Source organism: Carcharodon carcharias, chromosome 11 (assembly GCF_017639515.1).
Source record: "Carcharodon carcharias isolate sCarCar2 chromosome 11, sCarCar2.pri, whole genome shotgun sequence".
Taxonomy (NCBI): domain Eukaryota; kingdom Metazoa; phylum Chordata; class Chondrichthyes; order Lamniformes; family Lamnidae; genus Carcharodon; species Carcharodon carcharias.
Genome location: NC_054477.1, coordinates 85,491,866 through 85,516,942, shown reverse-complemented (window position 1 = coordinate 85,516,942; position 25,077 = coordinate 85,491,866). Strand labels below are relative to the sequence as shown.

Here is a 25,077-nt window from a genome sequence, read left to right as displayed (position 1 = left end):
TCGTACTAAGGTCTCAGCAGTGGAGGTTGGCTGCACAGGGGCCCTGCCCTGTCCTGAACCTATTTAGAAAAGACCACTCTCGCTGTGGTAGTTCAAAGCCTGCCATTTGACAGATGGGGTTTGTGACAAGGAACTTGTTACTGACTTCAGATTCTCTATCGAAAGCCATTTCAAGTGTCAACATGTACCTGCAGATGGAGTTATGCATCAATGTTAATGCCCAATTTCCTCTTTAAATGCATGACAGTAACAATAGCTAGAAAATCAGTATCCCATATACCTATTAACATTGCCTGCTGCCTCTGGACTATTATATCAGATTTCAGTGTCACCCTTAGCTCAGTGGTGGCACTTTCACCCAAGTCTCAAGATTGAGAGTCCACGTTCCATTCTAAGACCCAAGCACATAATCTAGATTGACATTTCCAGTACAACAGTCAGCACTGCACTGTCGGAGGTGCTGTCTTTCAGATGAGACATTAAACCAAGGACTCATTTGCTTGGATGAATGTAAAAGACCTCATGGTACAGCTCAAAGAAGTGAAGGAGGGATCTCCTGGTGTCCTGACTAATAGTCCTCTCTCAGCAAACATTGTCAGAATATTTAGTCATTATCTCACTGCTGTTAGTGGGTCATTGCTGTGTAGCTAATATGTTTCCCAGTTTCAAAGGACTTTATTGGCTTTTGGACACCTGAGCTTGTAAAAGACTCCATAAATGCAAACTCTTTTTTCATGAGCAGCCTGACATGTAGTTTCACAATAAATTCTGCAAATAAATAAGCCTTTTCCTTCAATTTCTCCCTCCCCACTTAGATGGATAAGAAGCTTCAGAGTCTCAATGAACCCAAAAGCCCCCAACATCATTTTGGACGCTCAGCCATGTGTGCTTTGCCCTTTGTTCCATTCCCCTCTATAAAACACCTATACATGGTTTTCCCCTCTGCATTTTATACTGGGGAGCCCCCTTCACTGAGGAGGAAGTTTTGGACAATCCTCCCACAAACCACTTAATGCTTAGTCATATCCCACTGAGCGACAATTCATACCATTAAGCAATATCTTAAGGGGTGCATCATCAGCATTTTGTGTGTGACCTTTCCAACCCAATCTTCATATTGCTCCATCCCTAATATCCTCATAACTAAGCATTTTTGTGGATGTGAACAACACCCTCTGAGCAACATTTTCTACATTGTAGTCAACCCTGCCCTCCAGAGGATCTCTCTCAGGCTTCCCAACACCACGGCTAAATGTGTTTAATGACTACCCTAACTTTAGCCGCCCCACCACTCACTCACCATTTAACCCCGCTTGACTAAAATATTGTCCATAGTCTTCACTCCCCACGTGCAATGTCTTAAAAATTAAGAAAAAAACACAAGTACTCAAGAAATGGAATGTCTTGCAACATGCAGCAATTAAATGCCAGACAACATAGATTATCTTGCTGTTAACCCATGCAAACTCAGAACATCTATTTATCTTTCAATACACCGGCTGCATTTTATCATTAAATCCTTAGGAGAATAAATAGTGCCAATGAGTCATGTACTGTGGAATACTGTCTGGAATGGAATATTTAGGTTACCAACAGAAGCCAAATGGAAGCGCGCAGAATATCTGGTCACTTACTGCACTCAGCACCTCATCTCGATGTCCTTCCACACCTCCAAATATCGCAACTAAAGTGTCTGTCTGGATGTTCCAAAACCTTAGAGCATGATCTAGTATGAAGCACAGATTCCATTTAGGCTTTCAGATAGAGTATTTCACAGAAGATATACGGCTTTTATCATCTTCATAAGTTACCAGAGTTGTGAATTACAAGTCTTAACAGTGCTCACTTGTGCAAAAAATATAAAGTAATTACTGTACTTTATAATTGTGGCAAACTTATTTTTAAGCTTATGACAAAAGATATAACATTTCTTCTCCATAGGATATTAAGAAAAGAATAGGAGACAATGAAGACAGAGACTCAGTTCGTCCAGGAGCAAAAACAGGTGGGGAGTGGCAGTAATTTTTAAATGTTAAGTTGGCAGGAAATCAGGTAGAACACAGGAAAAAGCACAAAGTATGCACAAAATCTAACATAACTGCCTTGACTCTTGTTGATAAAAACAAAAAAACTGCGGATGCTGGAAATCCAAAACAAAAACATAATTACCTGGAAAAACTCAGCAGGTCTGGCAGCATCGGCAGAGAAGAAAAGAGTTGACGTTTCGAGTTCTCATGACCCTTCGACAGAACTTGAGTTCGAGTCCAAGAAAGAGTTGAAATATAAGCTGGTTTAAGGTTTGTGGTTGGGGGGGGGGGGAAGAGAGAGAGAGAGAGAGAGAGAGAAGTGGAGGGGGTTGGTGTGGTTGTAGGGACAAACAAGCAGTGATAGAAGCAGATCATCAAAAGATGTCACAAACAACAGAACAAAAGAACACATAGGTGTTAAAGTTGGTGATATTATCTAAACAAATGTGCTAATTAAGAATGGATGGTAGGGCACTCAAGGTATTGCTCTAGTGGGGGTGGGGAGAGCATAAAAGATTTAAAAATATTTAAAAATAATGGAAATAGGTGGGAAAAGAAAAATCTATATAATTTATTGGAAAAAAACAAAAGGAAAGGGGAAACAGAAAGGGGGTGGGGATGGAGGAGGGAGCTCAAGACCGAAAGTTGTTGAATTCAATATTCAGTCCGGAAGGTTGTAAGGTGCCTAGTTGGAAGATGAGGTGTTGTTCCTCCAGTTTGTGTTGGGCTTCACTGGAACAATGCAGCAAGCCAAGGACAGATATGTGGGCAAGAGAGCAGGGTGGAGTGTTAAAATGGCAAGCGACAGGGAGGTTTGGGTCATTCTTGCGGACAGACCGCAGGTGTTCTGCAAAGCGGTCGCCCAGTTTACGTTTGGTCTCTCCAATGTAGGGGAGACCACATTGGGAGCAACGAATGCAGTAGACTAAGTTGGGGGAAATGCAAGTGAAATGCTGCTTCACTTGAAAGGAGTGTTTGGGCCCTTGGACGGTGAGGAGAGAGGAAGTGAAGGGGCAGGTATTGCATCTTTTGCATGGGCGTGGGGTGGTGCCATAGGAGGGGGTTGAGGAGTAGGGGGTGATGGAGGAGTGGACCAGGATGTCCCGGAGGGAGCGATCCCTACGGAATGCTGATAGGGGGGGTGAAGGGAAGATGTGTTTGGTGGTGGCATCATGCTGGAGTTGGCGGAAATGGCGGAGGATGATCCTTTGAATGCGGAGGCTGGTGGGGTGATAAGTGAGGACAAGGGGGACCCTATCATGTTTCTGGGAGGGAGGACAAGGCGTGAGGGCGGATGCGCAGGAGATGGGCCGGACACGGTTGAGGGCCCTGTCAACCACCGTGGGTGGAAAACCTCGGTTAAGGAAGAAGGAGGACATGTCAGAGGAACTGTTTTTGAAGGTAGCATCATCGGAACAGATGCGACGGAGGCGAAGGAACTGAGAGAATGGGATGGAGTCCTTAAAGGAAGCGGGATGTGAGGAGCTGTAGTCGAGGTAGCTGTGGGAGTCGGTGAGTTTGTAATGTATATTGGTGGACAGTCTATCACCAGAGATTGAGACAGAGAGGTCAAGGAAGGGAAGGGAAGTGTCAGAGATGGACCACGTGAAAATGATGGAGGGGTGGAGATTGGAAGCAAAATTAATAAATTTTTCCAAGTCCCGACGAGAGCATGAAGCAGCACCGAAGTAATCATCGATGTACCGGAGAAAGAGTTGTGGAAGGGGGCCGGAGTAGGACTGGAACAAGGAATGTTCCACATACCCCATAAAGAGACAGGCATAGCTGGGGCCCATGCGGGTACCCATAGCCACATCTTTTATTTGGAGGAAGTGAGAGGAGTTGAAGGAGAAATTGTTCAGTGTGAGAACAAGTTCAGCCAGACGGAGGAGAGTAGTGGTGGATGGGGATTGTTCGGGCCTCTGTTCGAGGAAGAAGCTAAGGGCCCTCTACCTCGCGGAGGCTGAGCGTCAACTTGCAGACACTTGCTCCTACCTCTCCCTGGACCATGACCCCACCACTGAACATCAAGCCATTGTTTCCAGGACTGTCACTGACCTCAACTCCTCTGGGGATCTTCCTCCCACAGCTTCCAACCTGATAGTCGCCCAACCTCGGAAGACCCGCTTCTCTCTCCTACCCAAAATCCACAAACAGAACTGCCCCGGTAGACCGATCGTCTCAGCTTGCTGCTGCCCCACAGAACTCATTTCTCGTTATCTTGACTCCCTTCTCTCTCCCCTTGTCCAGTCCCTTCCCACCTACATCCGTGATTCCACTGACACCTTACGTCACATCAACAATTTCCAGTTCCCTGGCCCCAACCGCTTCCTCTGCACCATGGACGTCCAATCCCTCTACACCTCCATCCCCCATCAGGATGGTCTGAGGGCCCTTAGCTTCTTCCTTGAACAGAGGCCCGAACAATCCCCATCCACCACTACTCTTCTCCATTTGGCTGAACTTGTTTTCACACTGAACAATTTCTCCTTCAACTCCTCTCACTTCCTCCAAATAAAAGATGTGGCTATGGGTACCCGCATGGGCCCCAGCTATGCCTGTCTCTTTATGGGGTATGTGGAACATTCCTTGTTCCAGTCCTACTCCGGCCCCCTTCCACAACTCTTTCTCCGGTACATCGATGATTACTTTGGTGCTGTTTCTTGCTCTCGTCGGGACTTGGAAAAATTTATTAATTTCGCTTCCAATCTCCACCCCTCCATCATTTTCATGTGGTCCATCTCTGACACCTCCCTTCCCTTCCTTGACCTCTCTGGTGATAGACTGTCCACCGATATCCATTACAAACCCACCGACTCCCACAGCTACCTCGACTACAGCTCCTCACACCCCGCTTCCTGTAAGGACTCCATCCCATTCTCTCAGTTCCTTCGCCTCCGTCGCATCTGTTCCGATGATGCTACCTTCAAAAACAGTTCCTCTGACATGCCCTCCTTCTTCCTTAACCGAGGTTTTCCACCCACGGTGGTTGACAGGGCCCTCAACCGTGTCCGGCCCATCTCCCGCGCATCCGCCCTCACGCCTTCTCCTCCCTCCCAGAAACATGATAGGGTCCCCCTTGTCCTCACTTATCACCCCACCAGCCTCTGCATTCAAAGGATCATCCTCCGCTATTTCCGCCAACACCAGCATGATGCCACCATCAAACACATCTTCCCTTCACCCCCCCTATCAGCATTCCGTAGGGATCGCTCCCTCCGGGACATCCTGGTCCACTCCTCCATCACCCCCTACTCCTCAACCCCCTCCTACGGCACCACCCCATGCCCATGCAAAAGATGCCCTTCACTTCCTCTCTCCTCACCGTCCAAGGGCCCAAACACTCCTTTCAAGTGAAGCATTTCACTTGCATTTCCCCCAACTTAGTCTACTGCATTCGTTGCTCCCAATGTGGTCTCCTCTACATTGGAGAGACCAAACGTAAACTGGGCGACCGCTTTGCAGAACACCTGCGGTCTGTCCGCAAGAATGACCCAAACCTCCCTGTCGCTTGCCATTTTAACACTCCACCCTGCTCTCTTGCCCACATGTCTGTCCTTGGCTTGCTGCATTGTTCCAGTGAAGCCCAACGCAAACTGGAGGAACAACACCTCATCTTCCGACTAGGCACTTTACAGCCTTCCGGACTGAATATTGAATTCAACAACTTTAGGTCTTGAGCTCCCTCCTCCATCCCCACCCCCTTTCGGTTTCCCCCTTCCTTTTGTTTTTTTCCAATAAATTATATAGATTTTTCTTTTCCCACCTATTTCCATTATTTTTAAATATTTTTAAATCTTTTATGCTCTCCCCACCCCCACGAGAGCAATACCTTGAGTGCCCTACCATCCATTCTTAATTAGCACATTTGTTTAGATAATATCACCAACTTTAACACCTATGTGTTCTTTTGTTCTGTTGTTTGTGACATCTTTTGATGATCTGCTTCTATCACTGCTTGTTTGTCCCTACAACCACACCAACCCCCTCCACTTCTCTCTCTCTCTCCCCCCCACCCCACACACCTTAAACCAGCTTATATTTCAACTCTTTCTTGGACTCGAACTCAAGTTCTGTTGAAGGGTCATGAGAGCTCGAAACGTCAACTCTTTTCTTCTCCGCCGATGCTGCCAGACCTGCTGAGTTTTTCCAGGTAATTCTGTTTTTGTTTTTGACTCTTGTTGAAATTGATTTGGGGCATTTGATTGGTCTATCAGAATGTGACCAGATACTGCTTAGACCAATGAGCACATTTTTGGTTTTCTACAATGATTAACATTTTTCCATTCTTTAGACACAAAATTTAGTGTGTGTGTATGTGTAAAAAAAAATCCTATTAATTTACACCTTTCATTTGAGAAAAATGTAGAATTCCCCTGACATGTTTCAAAGTCATTATTTTCAACTTATCTTTCCAAGTCAATTTCTCCTCCATGCCACAATTACGACAGCACCCTGGCCCTTCTGCAATGTTGCCTAGGCTGGTGGCTGCAGAAGCAACTCATGGCAACATTGCCTCAAATTTCTCTCCCCTCCCAGAAACTTCAATTCAGCACTCCATCCAGCACCACTGATGAAATAGCAGCTCAGCATCAATGAGAATCCAGATGCAAACTCAAATCCTACTATACAGAATCCTAAGATCACAATTTAAAACTAAGTAGTTAATCTCAATTGCTATTTACCTTTGCTTACAGAAAGCAGAAGATTTGGTTCTCTGGGGTGGAATTTCAGCTCATTGATTGCATTACCATGTCCAACATAGTGCTACAGTCAATACAAAAGGAAGAGAGCCACATCAGTTTCTTCTACAATAGTAAATACTTGTTAGGAATTAAAAGTAATAATGAAGTTATGCTGTTCCTTTAACATGCAGCAATTTAAAGACTGAAAATAAACCTGAGTATGAAGCACCAGTGTGCTTTGCAACCTTTTGACTTCTAACAATTTTCCAAAAATCATAAGCATCATAATTTTTGGCATCTGAAATAATAATACCAATAGATAAAAGCCTTATCCACCAACAGATCATACATTCTTCTCTTGTAACTTCTTGCAGAAGTTGTGTTCAGGTTTTATATTTTTAAATTAAACCAGTTTGGTTTGTTGCTACAGATATTTTGTTTGCCATCAAGCAATAGTTTTTGAACTGCTCCAATAATTCCTGGTTTGAGCCAAAATTCAAAACAAATGGCAATTCTGTTTTGCAACTGTCAATATAATATGCAGATTTCCTGGATTGAGAACCGACATACTGAGGACAATTTTATCCCTGAAAACAGGTAGATTTAGGCAGCCTGGGCTGTAAAAATGTTAAAATTCTCAAACTGGACCCAGTCCTGTCTATTGCTGATTTCAGCAGAGGCAGGACTGGGCATGAGCAATTGGCTCCCATGAGGCACATTGGCCATTTAAATATTAACATGAGACCACAGAGTTAATCTAATTAATCTCCACTATAAAATTTCACACTGCCAGTCAGGTTTCCCAGGCCTAAAAAAACCCAACAGCTAAAAGGATACGAGGACTGCTGGATCCAGCAGGCAAATGCCTTTCAACTTACTCATTCCACCTACTCATTCAACCACAATCTCCTACTAAGCTGAACCTTCCAACCACCCCACAACCAAAGCTTCCAATCCTTCCCACTCCCAACGTCTCCAGACCTCCACAAATCCACACCCCCCAAACCCATAATCTCTCACTCTGGTATCAGAGGCCTTTGCGCTCGCCAGCCAGTAAGCTTCTCAATTCAGCTTGCTGTGGCTGGAAATGAAGAAAAGAAATGTTAATCAGGCTCTGCATTAAGTTCAATAGGACCAAAGGAAAACACATTTTGAGTTTCCTGAAGCAAAACTCCCCCACTCCTTCAATGCCTCCAGTAACAGGACCGCTAGTTCTCTCTTCACAAATTCTAACATTTCATTGTAAGCATACTTGAACTGGAAATCAAACTCAAGCACTTAATGCTCATTATCCCAGAACACACAAGTGCTTAGTTGTTGTATGAGTTACCACTAGAAGTATGAAACCCAAGTGATTAGTGTGTCCTTTTTTCATCCAACGTTTAGAGATTTTATCACAATATCAAAAGAACTTTAACTTTCTGTGGCAAATCAAATAAGTCATATAATGTAAATCTATCCCCTAGTCTCAAAATAGCACATGCGTCCCTATTTTTCTGCACTTAACTGGACCTTTCATAGCAATGCACAGTTCTGTTTGATTTATTACGATGCTTAAAGATAAAGAATAAACTCAATGATTTGGAATTCAAAATTTTAAAAACAAAACGTACAAATTTATATCACAGAAGCATAGATATTTGATAGGGTAACAGATCATGGAAACAAGTAGTCAAGGAAACTTAACTAAGAAATAATCCTTGAATATTACATTAACATTACTTGGAGTATTTGCTCATGCTTGGCTTTGCAGGGAGAGGGAGGAGTCACTGGCAAAATGCAGTTAAATACTAACCTCCAGCAACATTATTCTAGCCCACAGTATAGTATTCACAACTGATTGTACTCACCTTAATGCACTGCATGGAAATAGGATTAATAATTCGGATAATGCCCCTCGATCCTGCCACAGCTAGGAGGGGGTGACTTGTATTACTGTCATAAGTCCATGCACATGTGTAGAAGTTTTCATCTGTCTGAACAGCTCCAGAGTTAGAGTCAATACAGAATAAAACCTCAATGGTAATTTCTTTGTCCCTGTATTCCTTTCGTAACTGCAATTCCTTCTCCAGTGAGAATTATGAAATAATCTTACTCAGACTTATCCATGACAAATGCTGGTGCCGGTTTGGCTATGCAATGAAAAGGACACAAGAACCCAACTAGGCAAGGTAAATTTTCTTCAATCTCCAAAGAAGTTAGCGTCTCACACACAGGAGCATATCAAACAGATTTCTGTTACTAACAAGTAGTTAAGTCAAGTTTACTGCCCTTTTTAAAACTAGTTTGAGCTTTCACCAGATCTGGTAGCTGGTAGTAAAAAAGACTCAAAAACTTCCAAATTATTTTAAAATCTACCTTATGCTGGAATTTCTACCTTAATATGTACAACAATATTCAATAATTTGAATAGCTCCATTGTTGGATGAAATTAATTGTCTCTGCACTTTACACCCTTCCCGAAAAATTGACCAATTATAACCCAGTACAGAAGGGCACTTTAGCATTTCAAGTTACTACCAGAAAAGTACATGTTGAAATTAATTCCACTTAAAATATCAATTTTAATTCCACTTGAAGTGTTAAGTGTCAATCTAATTATATGTTTACATTCAAAGAAGGATACATCAGCATCCACATATGACTGTAGTAATCTTATTTCTCCTTGAGAATGGCATTCATACAGTGTGACCTATCTCAAATAAAGAGAGAATGATTAGAATGTATATGAACATCTGATGAAACACTGCAATCATTAGTATGCATATAAACACTAATTCTGACAAGCACTCTATATCTAGGATATATGGCACAGAACAGGCCATTCGGTGCATTCAATCCATACTGGTGTTTAAGCTCCACCCAAGTCTCCTCCCATCTTTTCTCACCTAAATCTACTATCGTAACCATTTATTTCTTTCTCCCTCAAATGCTCATCTAATTTCCCTTAAATGCATCTATACTATCTGCTTTAACCATTCCCTGTGATAGCAAGTTCCACACTCTTACTACCCTCGGAGCGATGACTCTTCTTCCGAATTCCCTATTGGATTTCTTGGTGACTATCTTATATTGATAGCTTCTAATTATGCTCTTACCCACAAAAGGAAACACTCTGTACCCACAGTATAAAAACCTTTCATAATTTTAAAGATCTCTATTAGGTCACCCCTTAGTCTTTTCTTTTCAAGAGAAGAGACCCAGCCTAACAATCCTTTTCTAATATGTATTACCCATGCATCTCTGGTATCATCCATGTAAATCTTCCCTGAACCTTCTCCAGTGCCTTTATATCCATATTTATAATACGGCGACCAGGACTGCACACGAAGTACTGCAAGTGTGGTCTAACTAAGGTTCAATACAAGTTTAGCATAACTTGCCTAGTTTTCAGTTCTATCCCTCTAGAAATAAAGCCTACTGCATGGTTTGCTTTTTTATGGCCTTGTTAACTTGTGGCTCAACTTCCAATGATTGATGTACTTGTACTCCAAAATCCTTTTTCCTCTACCCCATCTAAACTTGCACCTTTCAAGTAAAGTGACTTCCCTAATTTTTCTATCAAAATGTACTATTCCCTACATTTATCTGTGTTGAACATTTTTTTGCCAATTATTTGTCCATTCTACAAGCTTACTAATGTCCTCCTCAATATTGACTACCCGCCCACTGCCAATTTGGTTTTGGTTCCAAAGTCCAAATCGTTAATCTAAATTGCGAACGGCAGTGGTCACAGCACTGATTCTTGTGGAGCACCATTTCCTGCCTTCAGCCACTCTGAATAACTACCCTTTATTCCCATTCTCTGCTTTCTGTCTTGAAGCCAGCTAGCAATCCAATCTGCCACTTGTGGCCCAACTCTTGAGCTTATTATTCTCTGACCTTATTCATTAGTCTATTATAGGGCACTTTATCGTAGTCCTTTTGAAAACCCAAATAAATTGCATCTACTGTTCTACCATTGTCTACTTGGTTACCTCCTCAAAAAGATCAATAAGGATGGTCAAGTTTATTTTTTTTAAATCCATGCTGACTATTCATTATTATATTTCTCATTTCTAGGTATTCTTCTATTCTCTTCTCATTGTTGCATCAGCATCCGTAGGTAAATGCACACTGTCCTCAACTATATGCCTCAGGGAAGTAGGTTGAGGTCCAAATATACATTGCTCTTTTGAAAAGTGAAAAATTAAATTTGTGGCATGACACTTTTTTGTTAATCATACATTAAGACACTGACCCGGTTGCTGCCGACTGTGGCAAATACCAAAGGATCTCCCTCCTTACTGTGCCAGTTAAACTGCACTCCGAAAAGTGGTTGACCATGATCCTCCTACAAAAGAACAAAGAATATTACCTTTCCCTTGCATAAAGGTTCGTTTGGAGCATCACAAATATCAAACACTGCTGTCAAGAGGCCAATCATTTTAGAAAGATTCAACAAACAATCGTAAGACGACATCTGGTTCACTAATGCATTTTAGAGAAGAAAATCTGCTGTTCTTACCTGGTCTAGCCTACATGTGATGGCATACCCACAGTAATGTGATTGAATGCTTAATTGCCCTCTGAAGTGGCCTAGTAAGCCACTCAATTCAATTAGGAATGGGCAACAAATGTTGGCCTTGCCAGCAACACCTACATTCCATCAAAGTAAAAAACAGTCAGATGGCATTACTAATCTCTCTGTAGTTAGTACAAGGAGGTGCAAAGGCGCAGCCTGGTGGAACTCTGGTCCTGCACTCTCTCCCCCTGCCTGCAAAAAATGTTTCAGCTTCAATTTCACATTTTCCTATGCAATAAAGTTCAGGTCATAGAAATCAGACTGATGTTTGCCCTTCATTGCATAGCTTTGAGCAACACGATGTAGCATCTCTACATGATCCAGTCAACCCACTTGAGATATAATCTACATCTAATGATTTCTGATCATATATCCTTTACATAGCTTGGAGAACAAGCGCAAAGTGTTTTGTTTAAACTATATCGAAGTTGGTCCCAGTTTTTGGCTTTTTGTAAACTATCTGCCCGAGGTTACCAAAAGTAAGATGAGATATACAAGTTCAACTTTCCGTCAATCCCATTTCTTGGTCAGTGGATATCTAATGGAAAGTTTTAAAAATAGTTAATTTTTTCAAACAAGATTCAAACAAACATTGTAATGGAAGGACTTTTCCAACTTATGGTACAAAAGTTAATTTCCTTAAAAGGTGAAATGATTATAAGTAATTATTATTTGGTAGGCAATGAGGCTGCCACGTAAGCACTGCCAAATATCAGAAGCACAGCAAAAAGAATTACCTCGCTGTGACATGAACATAATGTGATATGTGAGCATCTGCTTTTTTAAAAAAAAATTTAAGCTCACCATATAATATCTTTCTTTAGGGAATTTTCTGAACATTGTTTACTACATTTCTAGCTGAAAAACTGAGAGTGTGATAGTGACATAATTCAGGAAGACATAAGGATTACATAGAATTTTATAGCACAGAAACAGGCCAATTAGCCCAAAATGTCAATGTGCTTCTACTCCAAATGAACCTCCTTCTCCTCCCATCTTACTTTATCTCATCATACTAGAATACTCTCCTATTTCCTTCTCGCTTGTGTACGTAGGTAACTTCCTTCAAATGTATCTGCATTATTTGCTTCAACCAATCCATGTGGTAGCAAGTTCCACATTTTCACTGCTCAGAATAAGGACATTGTTCCTGAATTTCTTACTGGACTGAGTAGTGACCATCTTGAATATATGTCCCCTAGTTTGGGCACCCCACAAGTGGAAATATTTTCACTGCACCTACTGCAGGAACAGAGAGGCCTAGGGTTCACATACATACATCTTTGATTGTTGCAAGACAAATATATAAGGCTGTTAAAAAGTTATAAATTGAAGTACAAAAGCAAGGGAAGGGAGATAAGGGCTGTACCAATGGAAAAAGAGTCAGTGTGAGGTATATTCATGGACTTCATGGGGACAAGGACAAGGGTCAAGGTGAGGGTGTCGTTGACAGAACGACAGCTGCAGAAATGCAGTTGTGAATAGAGAACCAAAGGCTAGACAGTTGGGATTTTGATAGCTCGTCAGAATTTTCCAACAGTAGCAGGGGAACAACAATTTATACTGCATGAGAAGAGAGTGCTGATTGGTTGCCAAGTGGACTCTGATTGGTGGAGACGCTACCATGAAAAATACAGCACGGGACAGTTAACTCCCAGCTTTGTTCAAATTCAAACCAGGCAGGTCGACTACTTGGTCAAGGCACTGCCCTAGGGAATGAACCAGGGAATGATTGTTCCCTAAGCTTTCGATTAGTTGAAAAAAGGTAGTGTGTGGACATGTTCCGTTTGTTTGCAAAGGACAGGGCCCTGTGTGTGAATATATGTTGTTTCTAGCATTTGTAAGCAAGCCACACTGTGAGCCCAACTGAACCTTAAATTGGTTTTCAGTGTAATTCTGAGCACAGTCAGGATTGTTTGGCAGGTGTTGTCCAAAGACAGAATCACATCCAATGTTGGACACTGTTTTGAGTTTTGCAATTAGAGGTTTGTTGAGTACAGTCAGTACTTCGCCTGCTGTAAACAACTGAAGGGATGTGCTATTTGATACGATCTGCCAATTGTTAGGACATACAGCCTATATACTCAGCATCACGCCAGCACTGAAATTCATATGCCACATTGTTCATTTGTGTGATAGCCAGACTATCTTTTTGGCTGCAGTCCATGTCCAAATGCAGCAAGATCTGAACAATATCCAGGGCTGACAAGCGGCATGTAATATTCATGCAACACAAGTGCCAGGCAGTGGCCATCTCCAATAAAAAAAAATCTAATCATCGTTCCTTGACCTTCAATAGCATTACCATCGCTGAATCCCCCACTATCAACATCCTGGGAGTTACCACTGACCATAAACTGAACTGGACCAGCCATATAAATAATGTGGCTACAAGAGGAAGTCAGAAGTTACAAATCTTGCAGTGAGTGACTCACCTCTTGACTCCCCAAAGCTTCTCCACCATCTAAAGGCACGAGTCAGAAGTGTGATGGAATACTCTCCACTTGCTTGGATGAGTGCAGCTCCAACAACATTCAAGAAGCTTGACACCATCCAGGACAAAACAGCCCACTTGATTGGCACCCCTTCCACAAACATTCACTCCCTCCAACACCGACACATTGTGGCAGGTGTGTGTACCACCTACAAGCTGCACTACAGGACCTCACCAAGCCTCCTTAGACAGTACCTTCCAAACCTATGATCACCACCATCTAGAAGAACAAAGGCAGCAGACACATGGCAACACCACCACCAGGAAGTTCCCCTCCAAGCCACACACCATCCTGACCTGGAAATATATCACCGATCCTTCATGTCGCAGGGTCAAATTCCTGGAACTCCCTCCGCCTATAACTGCATTGTGGGTTTACCTACAAATGGAGTGCAGCTATTCAAGGCGGCAGCTCATCACCACCTTCTCAAGGGCAATTAGGGATGGGCAATAAATGCTGGCCTAGCTAGCAGTGCCCACGAATGAATAAAAAAATAGTCCTGAGAATACACCTTGTGTTGCTACCACACAGTAACAGCATGCAACGGTTAGCTTCACCTGTTGCTCAGATTTTTGGGACACCTTACCATGCCAGGGTAATCTGAGGTAGACTGGGCACTTTTCAAGACCAAAAATGGGGGCCTTAAGCCCATTCATGAGTTTGAGCAACATAGAGCGAGCGATGATTTAACCAGAGTAGACATAATCATGCGGGATGACTTTGATGCACCCTATTTCAGCATCAAGCTTGCAAGGTGAGCAAATGGCTCAGACCCTATTTACAAGGTTGTTGATAAAGCCAATCTTATAGTGCATGGAACTGTGGGATTCCCAACATGTTAATTCACCAGTGAAGATAGACTTGCAGTAGACCATAGTGAAGACCCCATTGGTAGATTTCTGAACTAGCATGTCAAGGAAAGGGAACTTATTTGACTGGTCCATTTCAAAAGTGAATTTGAGTGCAGGATGAAGCCTTGTGTAAATAAGCTCTTACGTGCAGCTGCGGATTCAAATAGAGCAAACATATTTTCTAAGTGTCGGAACTAGGCAAGTGGTAGGAGTTTAGGTGTCAATCCATCAAAGATGAGTTTTTCTTGGAAACCGACAAAAATATTTGCAAGACCTGGGACTAGAGGGGATCCCATGGCAACGCCATATATTTGGGCATACATGGTGCTGTTAAAACTGAACTCAACTGCACAAGTTGCTGAATTCATAAGTTCAATGAATACAGATTCAGATATTGGTGGTACGTCTGGATCACCATGATATGGTGATGCGGTGAAAATGTCTATGGCCTCCTTGAGCAGTACATTGGTGAATGGGCTAGCAATGTCGAATGAGCACATGGACACAGCATTGCTATTGATATGCAAGTCCTGCATGGTCTTCGCAAAGGTGAAGGAGACCTTCACTATGTATGTGGAGAACTTGCTCAGAATTAGCTACTGAAACTCGCCCAACCATTTGGCCAATTTCCGTTGTGCAGAACCAGTCACAGATAAGACAGGGCATTACGGGACTTCACTTTTGTGTGTCTTGGGCAGCTCTTACATATGCAGTGCAGTGAGCCATTAGGATGAATCCGATCATGAATACTACCTGGCAGCTCGTTACTCCTACGCAAGTCCAGTGAGCATTTTTGTAACTTGCTTTCGAGCAGGGCTGAACTGTCATACTTAGCAGCAGGTCCAATGGATACGACTTTGGACCCATCATTAATTATGGTGTTCATTTTGCTGATAAACTCACACTTGAAGATCATTATTGCAGTGTCTTTGTCGGGTTTACAGATATGTATGCCTGGGCTGACCGAGAGGCCTCGCAGCGCTACCAGGCATTCACGTTGCATGTGAAAATGGGCCAAGTTGTTCAGAATCCCGCAATATGCGTGCGCTGCATCAGCCAGAAGTATTCAGCATCTTCAGTGGATGCTAGTTTGTGGGGGATAGCTGGGAGTAGGGTTTCAAATTCAGGAAATACCTCTTCTTATTTGATGTGGGCGAAGGCACACCAAAATTGAAGCCACGCGCATGGTCAGAGAGGTTTACTACAAGCTTGGCAGCATCATTAATAGCGTTTCTGCTTAGGTGAGTTTACAGTGCAGGCTTGTTTCAAGTGTGTATTGTTTCTGGTGTAGTCACCTATTGAGACAATAGAGTGGCACAAGCAGATTGAATTGAAAAATGAAAGCAATTTCCACGCCTCAGACCAGTGCAGTGTACGGCATGGTGTAAATTCATAACCATCCTACCAATCTGTTCCATCGCATCTTGCATAAACACTCGCTCAATCGTGGAACAGGGTCTCACTTTAGCATTGTCAATATGTTTGGAGATGAACACTGGCACAGCCTGGGGTCTAATACACACTGAGAAATTCAATAGACAGCTTAGCTGTTTTTAACTTCCCTAGAGTCGAACTATGTTGTTGATATAAAACCAAAATTGCTGGGAAAATCTCAGCACATCTGACAGCATCTGTGGAGAGAAAGACAGGGTTAACGTTTGGAGTCCGTATGACTCTTCTTCAGAACTAAGGAGAAGTAAAAATGTGGTGAAATATTTACTATCTAAGGGGGTGGGATAGGTGAAGCTGGATAGAAGGCCAGTGATAGGTGGAGGCAAAGGAGAGATTGCAAAAGATGTCATAAACAGAAGATCGTAGGGGTGTTGATGGTGGGGATGATACTGGCTAAAGGGGGTGCTCATGGTGACATTAAGAGTAGAAAGCAGAATGAGCAAGTGACCGATGGCCCAAGTGGGGGTGGGGGGAGGAGATGGTGTGGGGAAAAAAAGATCGAAATAGGCTAAAAAGTGGGGACAAAACAATGAATGGAAATAAATTTGAAAAAAAAAAATAGAAATAGGTGGGAAAAAATATATAAAAATTAAAAAATATTTGAAAAAAGGGGATCTAAAAGGGTTGAGGATGGAGGAGAGAGTTCATGGTCTGAAGTTGTTGAACTCACTGTTAATACCGGAAGGCTGTAAAGTGCCTAACTGGAAGATGAGGTGCTGTTCCTCCAGTTTGCCTTGAGCTTCACTGGAATATTGCAGCAAGCCAAGGACAGACATGTGAGCATGAGAGCAGGGTGGTGTGTTGAAATGGCAAGTGACAGGACAGTCTGGGTCATGCTTAGACAAACAGACTGAAGTTGTTCCGCAAAGCGGTCACCCAGTCTGCATCTGGTCTCTCCAATGTAAGGGAGACCACACTGGGAGCAGCGATCACAGAAGACCAAACTGAGGGAAGTGCAAGTGAAGCACTGCTTCACTTGGAAGGAATGTTTGGGCTCTTGGACATTGAGGGGGCAGGAAGTAAAGGGGCAGGTGTTGCACCTTCTGCGATTGCATGGGAAGGTGCCGTGGGAGGGGTTTGAGGTGTTGGGGGTGGAGGAGTAGGCCAGGGTGTCCCGGAAGGAACTGTCCCTATGGAATGCCATAGGGCCATCTGTCACTTGCTCATCCTGCTTTCTCCTCTTAACGTCACCATTAGCACCTCCTTCAGCCAGTATCATCACCATCAACACCCCTTCTACCTTTTGTTTATGACATCTTTTGCAATCTCTCCTTTGCCTCCACCTATCACTGGCCTTCGATCCAGCTTCATCTGTCCCACCCTCCCAAACAGTATATATTTCACCACATTTTTACTTTTCCTTAGTTCTGAAGAGTCATACTGAATTAAAACGTTAACTGTCTTTCTCTCCACAGACGCTGTCAGGCCTAAGATTTTACAGCAATTTTTGTTTTCATTTCAGCTTTCCAGCATCCACAGTATTTTGCTTTTATGTTGTTGATATCCCAAATTTGGTCTTTGTTGCACCTCTGTCTCAGGCATACAAATAGTCATTTGGTAGTACAGAACTTGAGAGTTGCTGGAAAAAAAGACATGCATGCTAGAAGCCACATGTATTCACACACAGGGCCCTGTCCTTTGCAGACAAAAGGAGCATGTCCTCACATTGTGCATTTTTTCAGCTAAATAAAAGCTTAGGGAACAGTCATTTTTCAGCCCATAGACTTGAATGTTATGATGTGCCAAGTGTACATCCAGGTACTTCTTAAAAGGATGTGAGGCAACCTGCCTCCACCACTCTCCCAGACAGCACATTCCAGACCGTCACCTCGCTCTGGGTAAAAAAGTTTTTCCTCACAACCCCCTTAAACCTCCTGCCCCTCACCCTGAACTGATGTCCCCTCATGACTGACCTTCAACTAAGGGGAATAGTTGCTCGCTATCCACCATGTCCATGCCCCTCAATCAGGTCACCCCTCAGTCTTCTCTGCTCCAACGAAAACAACCCAAGTCTATCCAACCTCTCTTCATAACTTAAATGTTTCATCCCAGGCAACATCCTGGTGAACCTCCTTTGCATCCCGTCCAGTGCAATCACATCATTCCTATAATGTGGTGACCAGAACTACACACAGTACTCCAACTGTGGCCTCACCAAGGTTCTATACAACTCCAACATGACTTCCCTACTTTTGTAATCTATGCCTCGATTGATAAAGGCAAGTGTCCCACATGCCTTTTTCACCACCCTACTAACATGCCCCTCTGCCTTCAGAGATCTATGGACACACACGCCAAGGTCCCTTTGTTCATCAGAACTTCCTAGTGTCATGCCATTCATTGAATACTTCCTTGTCAAATTATTCCTTCCAAAGTGTATCACCTCACACTTTTCAGGGTTAAATTCCATCAGCCACTTATCTGCCCATTTGACTATCCCGTCTATATCTTCCTGTAGCCCAAGACACTCAACCTCACTGTGAACCACCCGGCCAATCTTTGTGTCATCTGCAAACTTACTAATCCTACCCCCCACATAGTCATCTATGTTGTTTATATAAATGACAAATAATAGGGGACCCAGCACAGATCCCTGTGGTCTGCCACGTGATACTGGCTTCCAGTCACTAAAGCATCCTTCTGTCATCACACTCTGTCTCCTACAACTAAGTCAATTTTAATCCACTTTATCAAATTACCCTGTATCCCATGTGCATTTGCCTTCTTTAGAAGTCTCCCATGTGGGACCTTGTCAAAGGCTTTGCTGAAATCCATATAAACTACATCAACTGCATTACCCTCATCTACACACCTGGTCACCTCCTCAAAAAATTCAATCAAATTTGTTAGGCATGACCTCCCTCTGACAAAGCCATGCTGACTATCCCTGATCAAACCCTGCCTCTCCAAGTGGAGATAGATTCTCTCCTTCAGAATTTTCTCCAATAGTTTCACTACCACTAACGTGAGGCTCACTGGTCTGAAGTTCCCTGGCTTATCTCTACAACCCTTCTTAAATAGCGGAACCACATTAGCTGTTCCCCAGTCCTCTGGCACCTCCCCCGTGGCCAGAGAGGAATTAAAAATTTGGGTCAGAGTCCATGCGATCTCCTCCCTCAGCAGTCTGGGACACAAATCATCCAGACCTGGTAATGTCTACTTTTAAGCTAATACCTCCAATACCTTGTCACTCCCTATACCAATTTGCTTAAGAACCTCGCAGTCTCTCTCCCCAAGTTCGATACTTTCCTCCTCATTCTCTTGGGTGAAGACGGATGTGAAGTATTTGTTCAACACTCTACCGATGTCCTCTGGCTTCACCCAGAGATTGCCCCCTGGGTCCCTAATGGGCCCTACTCTTTCTCTGGCTATCCTCTTCCCATTGATATACTTATAGAATATCTTGGGATTTTCCCTACTTTTACCAGCCAGAACTTTCTTATATCCCCTCTTTGCTCTCCTAATTGCTTTCTTAAGCTCCACCCTGCACTTTCTGTAGTCCATTAATGCCTCCGCTGATTTGCTTCCCTTGTATCTCCTAAAATATTATGCAATCATGCAGCAAGTCATGACCTGGAATGTAATACTCAAAAAGGTAGTAGCTGAAGATTCAATCAAAACTTTGAATAATGAATTGGACATATAATTGAAATAGAAAAAATTGCAAGGTTATAGGAAATAAGCAGGGAAATTGAGGCAAATTGGATTGCTTTAAGAGCTGGCATATAAATTATGGGCCAAATGGCCTTCTTTGCTTCTAGTTATGGTATCAGCCAATGGTGAATTCTTCTAGACACAAACCTTAAGACTGTTGACACATTTAAAGGAATATTTGCATTTCTTGGACTTCCACTTGCCCTTCCCCCAGCTCTTCCGCCCAGGGACATTTGGTGTGTTTGTAGGGGTGTCTGGCCTCTCTGTATTTGTACCACTCTCTATACTGGCAGCGTCATCCTGCAAAGGAAACATTATACAGCAATAAGCTAGAATAAAAATGATTTACAAACAGTTCAATATATCTTTTTGAAGTTACTTTGATCTGAGCAATGCATAACAGCATGAAACAGCATTGCTGAAGCACTATCAGTAGGAGAGCTATTACCATTTATAAAAATACATGGACAGTTAAAAAAAGTTAAGAAACTATCAACATGTTACTTTCATGGGATATGTGGTAGTTTCATTCTATGTCTCACTCAGTCAAACAAAATGGCCAGCAATGGGGCCTAAAAAAATTGCAATGAATTTAAAAAGCACTTCTATTAGCCACAGTCAAATCAATGATGGGATATTTTTGTTTGTTTCATTTTTCAGCTCAGCTTCAAAGACACCAGGTGCGTGAAACACTGATTAATGATAAAACTTGTCACATAGACAAACATCACAAACAGATAATATGAACTAGCAACAGGAGTAGGCTATCTGGCCCATTGAGTACACTCCGCCTTTCAATAAGATAATGGCTGATCTGATTGTGGCCTCAGCTCCACATTCCAGCCTAGCCATGATAACCTTTGAATCCCTTATCCATTTATAAAGAAAATAATAGATTAATATTTGACCTCATCTGCACCTTATTTTCTCTTCCTCATTACTTAGACTTCCCACAGTAGGAACTCATCAGATACATAGCATTGTTTTTGTAGTTCAAGCGCAAAATTTTCAATCTCTTTTCATCTCCGAAAGTTGGTTTAAATGGGAAAAAATATACATTGCAGAGGGAGGAGAGTGTCTGGAACTCACTTCCTGAAAGGGTGGTTGAGTCAGAAACTCTCGTAATATTTAAGTAGTATTGAGATATTCACTTGGAATGCCACAGCCTCCAGGACAATGGGCCAAACGCTGGAAAATGGAATTGGTGTACTCAGATCTTCATTGACTGGCACAGACACGATGGGCTGAATGGTCTCCTTCTGAGTTAGTAAACACCTATGAGTCTATCAGCTCAGTATGCCACCAAAGTAGAGAAACATAATGAAGCATCAAGTCACATCTAATACTTGTTGTTCATGCGAACTCAACAAGTATGCAAGCAGACAACTTTTAAAACCATAAGCAGAGAAGCCATAATGATCATGCCATCTGATTTTACACAAAAGGAAATTGCATGCGACTCTTCACACCATAATATCGGAGGCTATGCTTTTACATACATTTTGTTGAAGAAAACTATTGAAGGATACAAGAGCAAGATGTAGGATTAAAATGGATCGTTCCATAGTGAACCTGGCTTTGGCACAGTATTATGGATCAAAAGGATCTTTCTATATTGAAATATATATTGTTCTAATGTTTAAGCAGTAATATTCCAATGGGGAATTTGTCTGCAAGAACACAGTTATCTCTCAACTCAGCTCCATACAGCCCTACAAACCTTCAGGCAGATTACTAATACCCTAACCAATGAGTTGAACTCTAGGCAAAGCCCTGTGCAAATGTGGCAGTCCTTAAGCTTAAAGTTTGTTAAACTACACCAGAACTTAGGTAAATGTGGGAGTGTGTGTCTGGACTCCACTAAGCAAATGAAAATTTTGCAGAAATTTCTTAGTGAATAGATTTGGAGAGCAGTGATGGGTTTGCGCTCATCTGATATATGACTGAATAAACAAAAAAGACATGGGTCAGCGCAAAATGTTCCATAATTCTCCCAATCCAACTTAACTCCAAAGAACCACAATAGTGCAGGGAGTAAATTCAGCACAAAGCGCCTAATCCAGCAAGTTTCCAAATTAGTACCAAGGCAACTCAACCAGATTCATGTCAATGCCAACATCTGCAGCAATAAAATCAAGTTCCATTAACTGGAGCAGGCTAATTCTTTTCATGGTTGCTTGTAGTCACCCTGCACAGTAGATGGAGGCAGCACCAGGTTGTGATGGAGGTAACACCAGAAGCCACAATATGGTACCAACGATTAGAATGGAAGAAATGAAGCCTATACGAAGAAACCTAATAGCAAGTTTTATATTCACACGGTCTGACTGGGAAGGTAATGTCCTCTCCAGCGACAGGGCTGAGTGACTCTGGGTTTAACTCCCCCTCCCTTTCCTTCAGACGGAGTCCTATCGCACTGACTGATGTTAAAGTGAAGCCGGTGCCCTGGGTCTGAACAAGTTGCCGCTTCTCATTGTTCTTCCCGCGGCACCGGAGGCCGCCCCACGTCCCAACCTGAGGGACCGTAGAACTTTTAAACAAAATGGTCATTGGAAATGGCCGGACACGTCGCCGCTGCGACCCTCCGCTTAGCTGCGTTCGTCTTGACTCACGTTTTCGTCTCCAGATACGTCCGGGTTGCTGTTTTCGTCGCTCAGTTTCTGTCTCTTGGCCGGCATGTCGCCTCGCGCCGCGCTCTCCGACATGATCCGCACAAAGAACGCGTCATGCCGCACACGGTCGCAAAGTCATTGCGTCACGCCGAACACTGTCGCAAAAATAAGGCATCAAAAGGCGGTGTGTTGTGGAGTGAGGCCTGGTTTTGTTTTGGATGTTTTCCGCACTTGGCGGCGATTTGAGAATGTTATTTAATTCGGTTAGCTGTCCAAACGCTGTTGTTTCTTAGTTTGTCAAACTATCTGTGTACATTCTGGTTTGATTAATGTACTGACATCAGTATTAATTTAAAAACTATTCGATACTTCTTGTAAGTTCATGAATAACTGACCTCATGACACCAGGGCCCAAAAGATAAATCATGAGCCCTGATGCTTCTCTTGTTTTCGGGCCCTTTATTCCCCCTGCCCCCTCGATCATATTTTTTTTGAATTGACTTCAACTTATGTTTCACATTTTAACCTGAAACTAATATATCTAAAAGGTAATTGCTTAACCCGATTTTGACAAGCTCAGGGGATATGCATTTTTAAACTACCATCAGTTTTGCATGTCTTTTATAACATTTTGATGTAGCTTTTGTTGTCTATGTTTCCTTACAGACTTTGTATTTTGGGTGACCAGCCATTTCGCTTTTGCCAGGACAGTCCTCGTTTTTCAATAAATCCCAATGTCCCGACAGTTTTCTCCAAATTGCTTTTACATCCCGGTTTTCAGCTCCCGTCAGTCCGCTCTTTAACCCGTCCCCTGCGTTCCATTTACTGCTGCATTGCAGCCTTGAAATTGGATGTTGCTCATTCACTGATAAGCGGCTGTGCCGGGATGCTCCCGGATGTGCAGAAATCCTCGCTGGCTCCGGCATGCAAAGCCAGCAGGGAATCAGCTTCTGAGTGACGAAGGAAAATCGGCGGTGGTGTCCGCCAACTGCAAGCTACAGAGGTAGTCGGACGGCGCCCTTCGAGAAACTACAACGCTGAGGAAGGTGGCAGGCAAGTTCGGTTGAGCCGTGGCATGTTCAACCAAACTTCTCATTGATAGATCTGGTGCTTTCCTGCTTGCGGCCCAGGGTGCAAACAAAATTTCCCATATTCCAGATGTCATCACATGACCTCCTACCTTCATCTGCATCTCCCTAGACTCCTGTCATTGGTCACCCACGATGTCAATCATCTCGTTGCCCCATCTTCCCAAGACTTTTCAATGTATCCCAGTTTTGACTTGAAAATCTGGTTGCTGTATTTATATTTTGAGGTGAGATATATTGGCACCACCACCTCCTTGACACCCTCCTGCACGTATTAGTTTACAGGATACACTGACTGAATTTCAATATCTAAAGTTATCTTGCAGATTCTTAACTGTACCTCTTCCTACTATGTAAGCTCACTTAAAGCCTTTATTTCCAACAAACTGTAATACAGAGATGTTTATTTTACAACCATTTAATTTAGTTTGTAGGGCTCTGTGTTAAGTTTGAAACTTGCATAGTCCCGCAATATGGTTTGCGTTAAATTGGATACAATAGATTAAAAGAAGTCAGCAGGTTCTATTGAAGGGTCATTCGGACTCGAAACGTTAACTGTGCTCCTGTCCGCAGATGCTGCCAGACTTGCTGCGTTTTTCCAGGTATTTTTGTTTTTGTCCTGAAGAAGTCATATTGGACCTGAAAGGTTAACTCATAGCTGCTGCCAGACCTGAGTTTTTCCAGGTATTTTTGTTTTCTTTCCAGCACTTGCTGTTTCTATTTTAGATTTCCAGCATCTGCAATATTTTACTTTTAGTTTAGGTCAAACTTATTGTTTTAGTTAAAACACACTGAATACTGTATGTTTTTATTTTTCTTACCAAAGTGTGATGGGCATCATCATTAAACCAACCATCAAGTGCATCTTTTCATGGTTTTTCATCATGTATCATGTCTTCATTTAATATTGTGTGTGCGTGAGAAAATTCATTACATTTTCCCACAAGTCAAGGTTACAATAATCCCAACATCACTGTTACCTCTTGATATCAGTGGACAAGAACATAAATAGGAGCAGGAATTGACCATATGGCCTGTCAAGCCTGCTCTGCCATTCAAACAGTCATGGCTGATCTTGGTATTCATCTCCACTTTCCTGCCCTCTCCCCATAACCCTTGATTCCCTGAGACACTGAAAATCATCTATCCTAGCCTTAAATAATAGAATTCACGATTATAATCCACAGGCTATTCATTCTTCTTAAAAAGCAAGCAGTGTTTGAAGAAGGTACTTTTTATTCAAAGTACTTTTCCATTTGATGAAAAAATGATTGTTATAAAAATGTGACATCCTTTTGAAAACCCAAATCTTTACCTCTGATGGAGACCCTACCCGGTTGAATAACTATGTGCAAGGACTTTCTGTGGCATTACAAATCTAAAAGTACCAGGAACAGCTCCGTTGAAATCTTTGGGGACTGAGTTTGGGTTCAAACTAGCCTTATACTTTCATTAAGCCACCAATCCCAGAAGACATTATTTTAGTACTGTGGGTTGGATGCTGAGATACTGGAAGAACTGCGGCAGCTTTTAAAGTTTCCTGTATAGGGAAGACTCTGCAAATATTGATATCTTCACAAGGACTCCTGTCCTCACTCCTGATTGTTAGTGCGAGCTACCAAAAGAAAATATTGCTATCACTGCAGAAA

The 25,077-nt window shown here is 42.6% G+C and overlaps 1 protein-coding gene across 2 annotated transcripts in view; it reads right to left on the bottom strand.

Moving 5' to 3' along the window:
- Window positions 1-23,413, bottom strand: part of eed (embryonic ectoderm development) — a 28,166-nt gene extending 4,753 nt beyond the window's left edge. The window contains exons 1-7 of one of the 2 annotated variants that reach the window (XM_041199060.1): window positions 23,009-23,413; window positions 19,876-20,028; window positions 10,953-11,045; window positions 9,339-9,404; window positions 8,563-8,688; window positions 6,713-6,794; window positions 1,635-1,726 (exon numbers count right to left, since the gene is read on the bottom strand). In XM_041199060.1, coding sequence (XP_041054994.1) covers window positions 1,635-1,726; window positions 6,713-6,794; window positions 8,563-8,688; window positions 9,339-9,404; window positions 10,953-11,045; window positions 19,876-20,028; window positions 23,009-23,266 — 870 coding nt within the window. In that variant the 5' untranslated portion in view covers window positions 23,267-23,413. Of the gene's footprint in view, window positions 1-1,634; window positions 1,727-6,712; window positions 6,795-8,562; window positions 8,689-9,338; window positions 9,405-10,952; window positions 11,046-19,875; window positions 20,029-22,340; window positions 22,806-23,008 lie in introns of those variants that run through there. The other variant, XM_041199061.1, reaches the window with a different exon arrangement.
- Window positions 23,414-25,077: the final 1,664 nt, after the last annotated feature.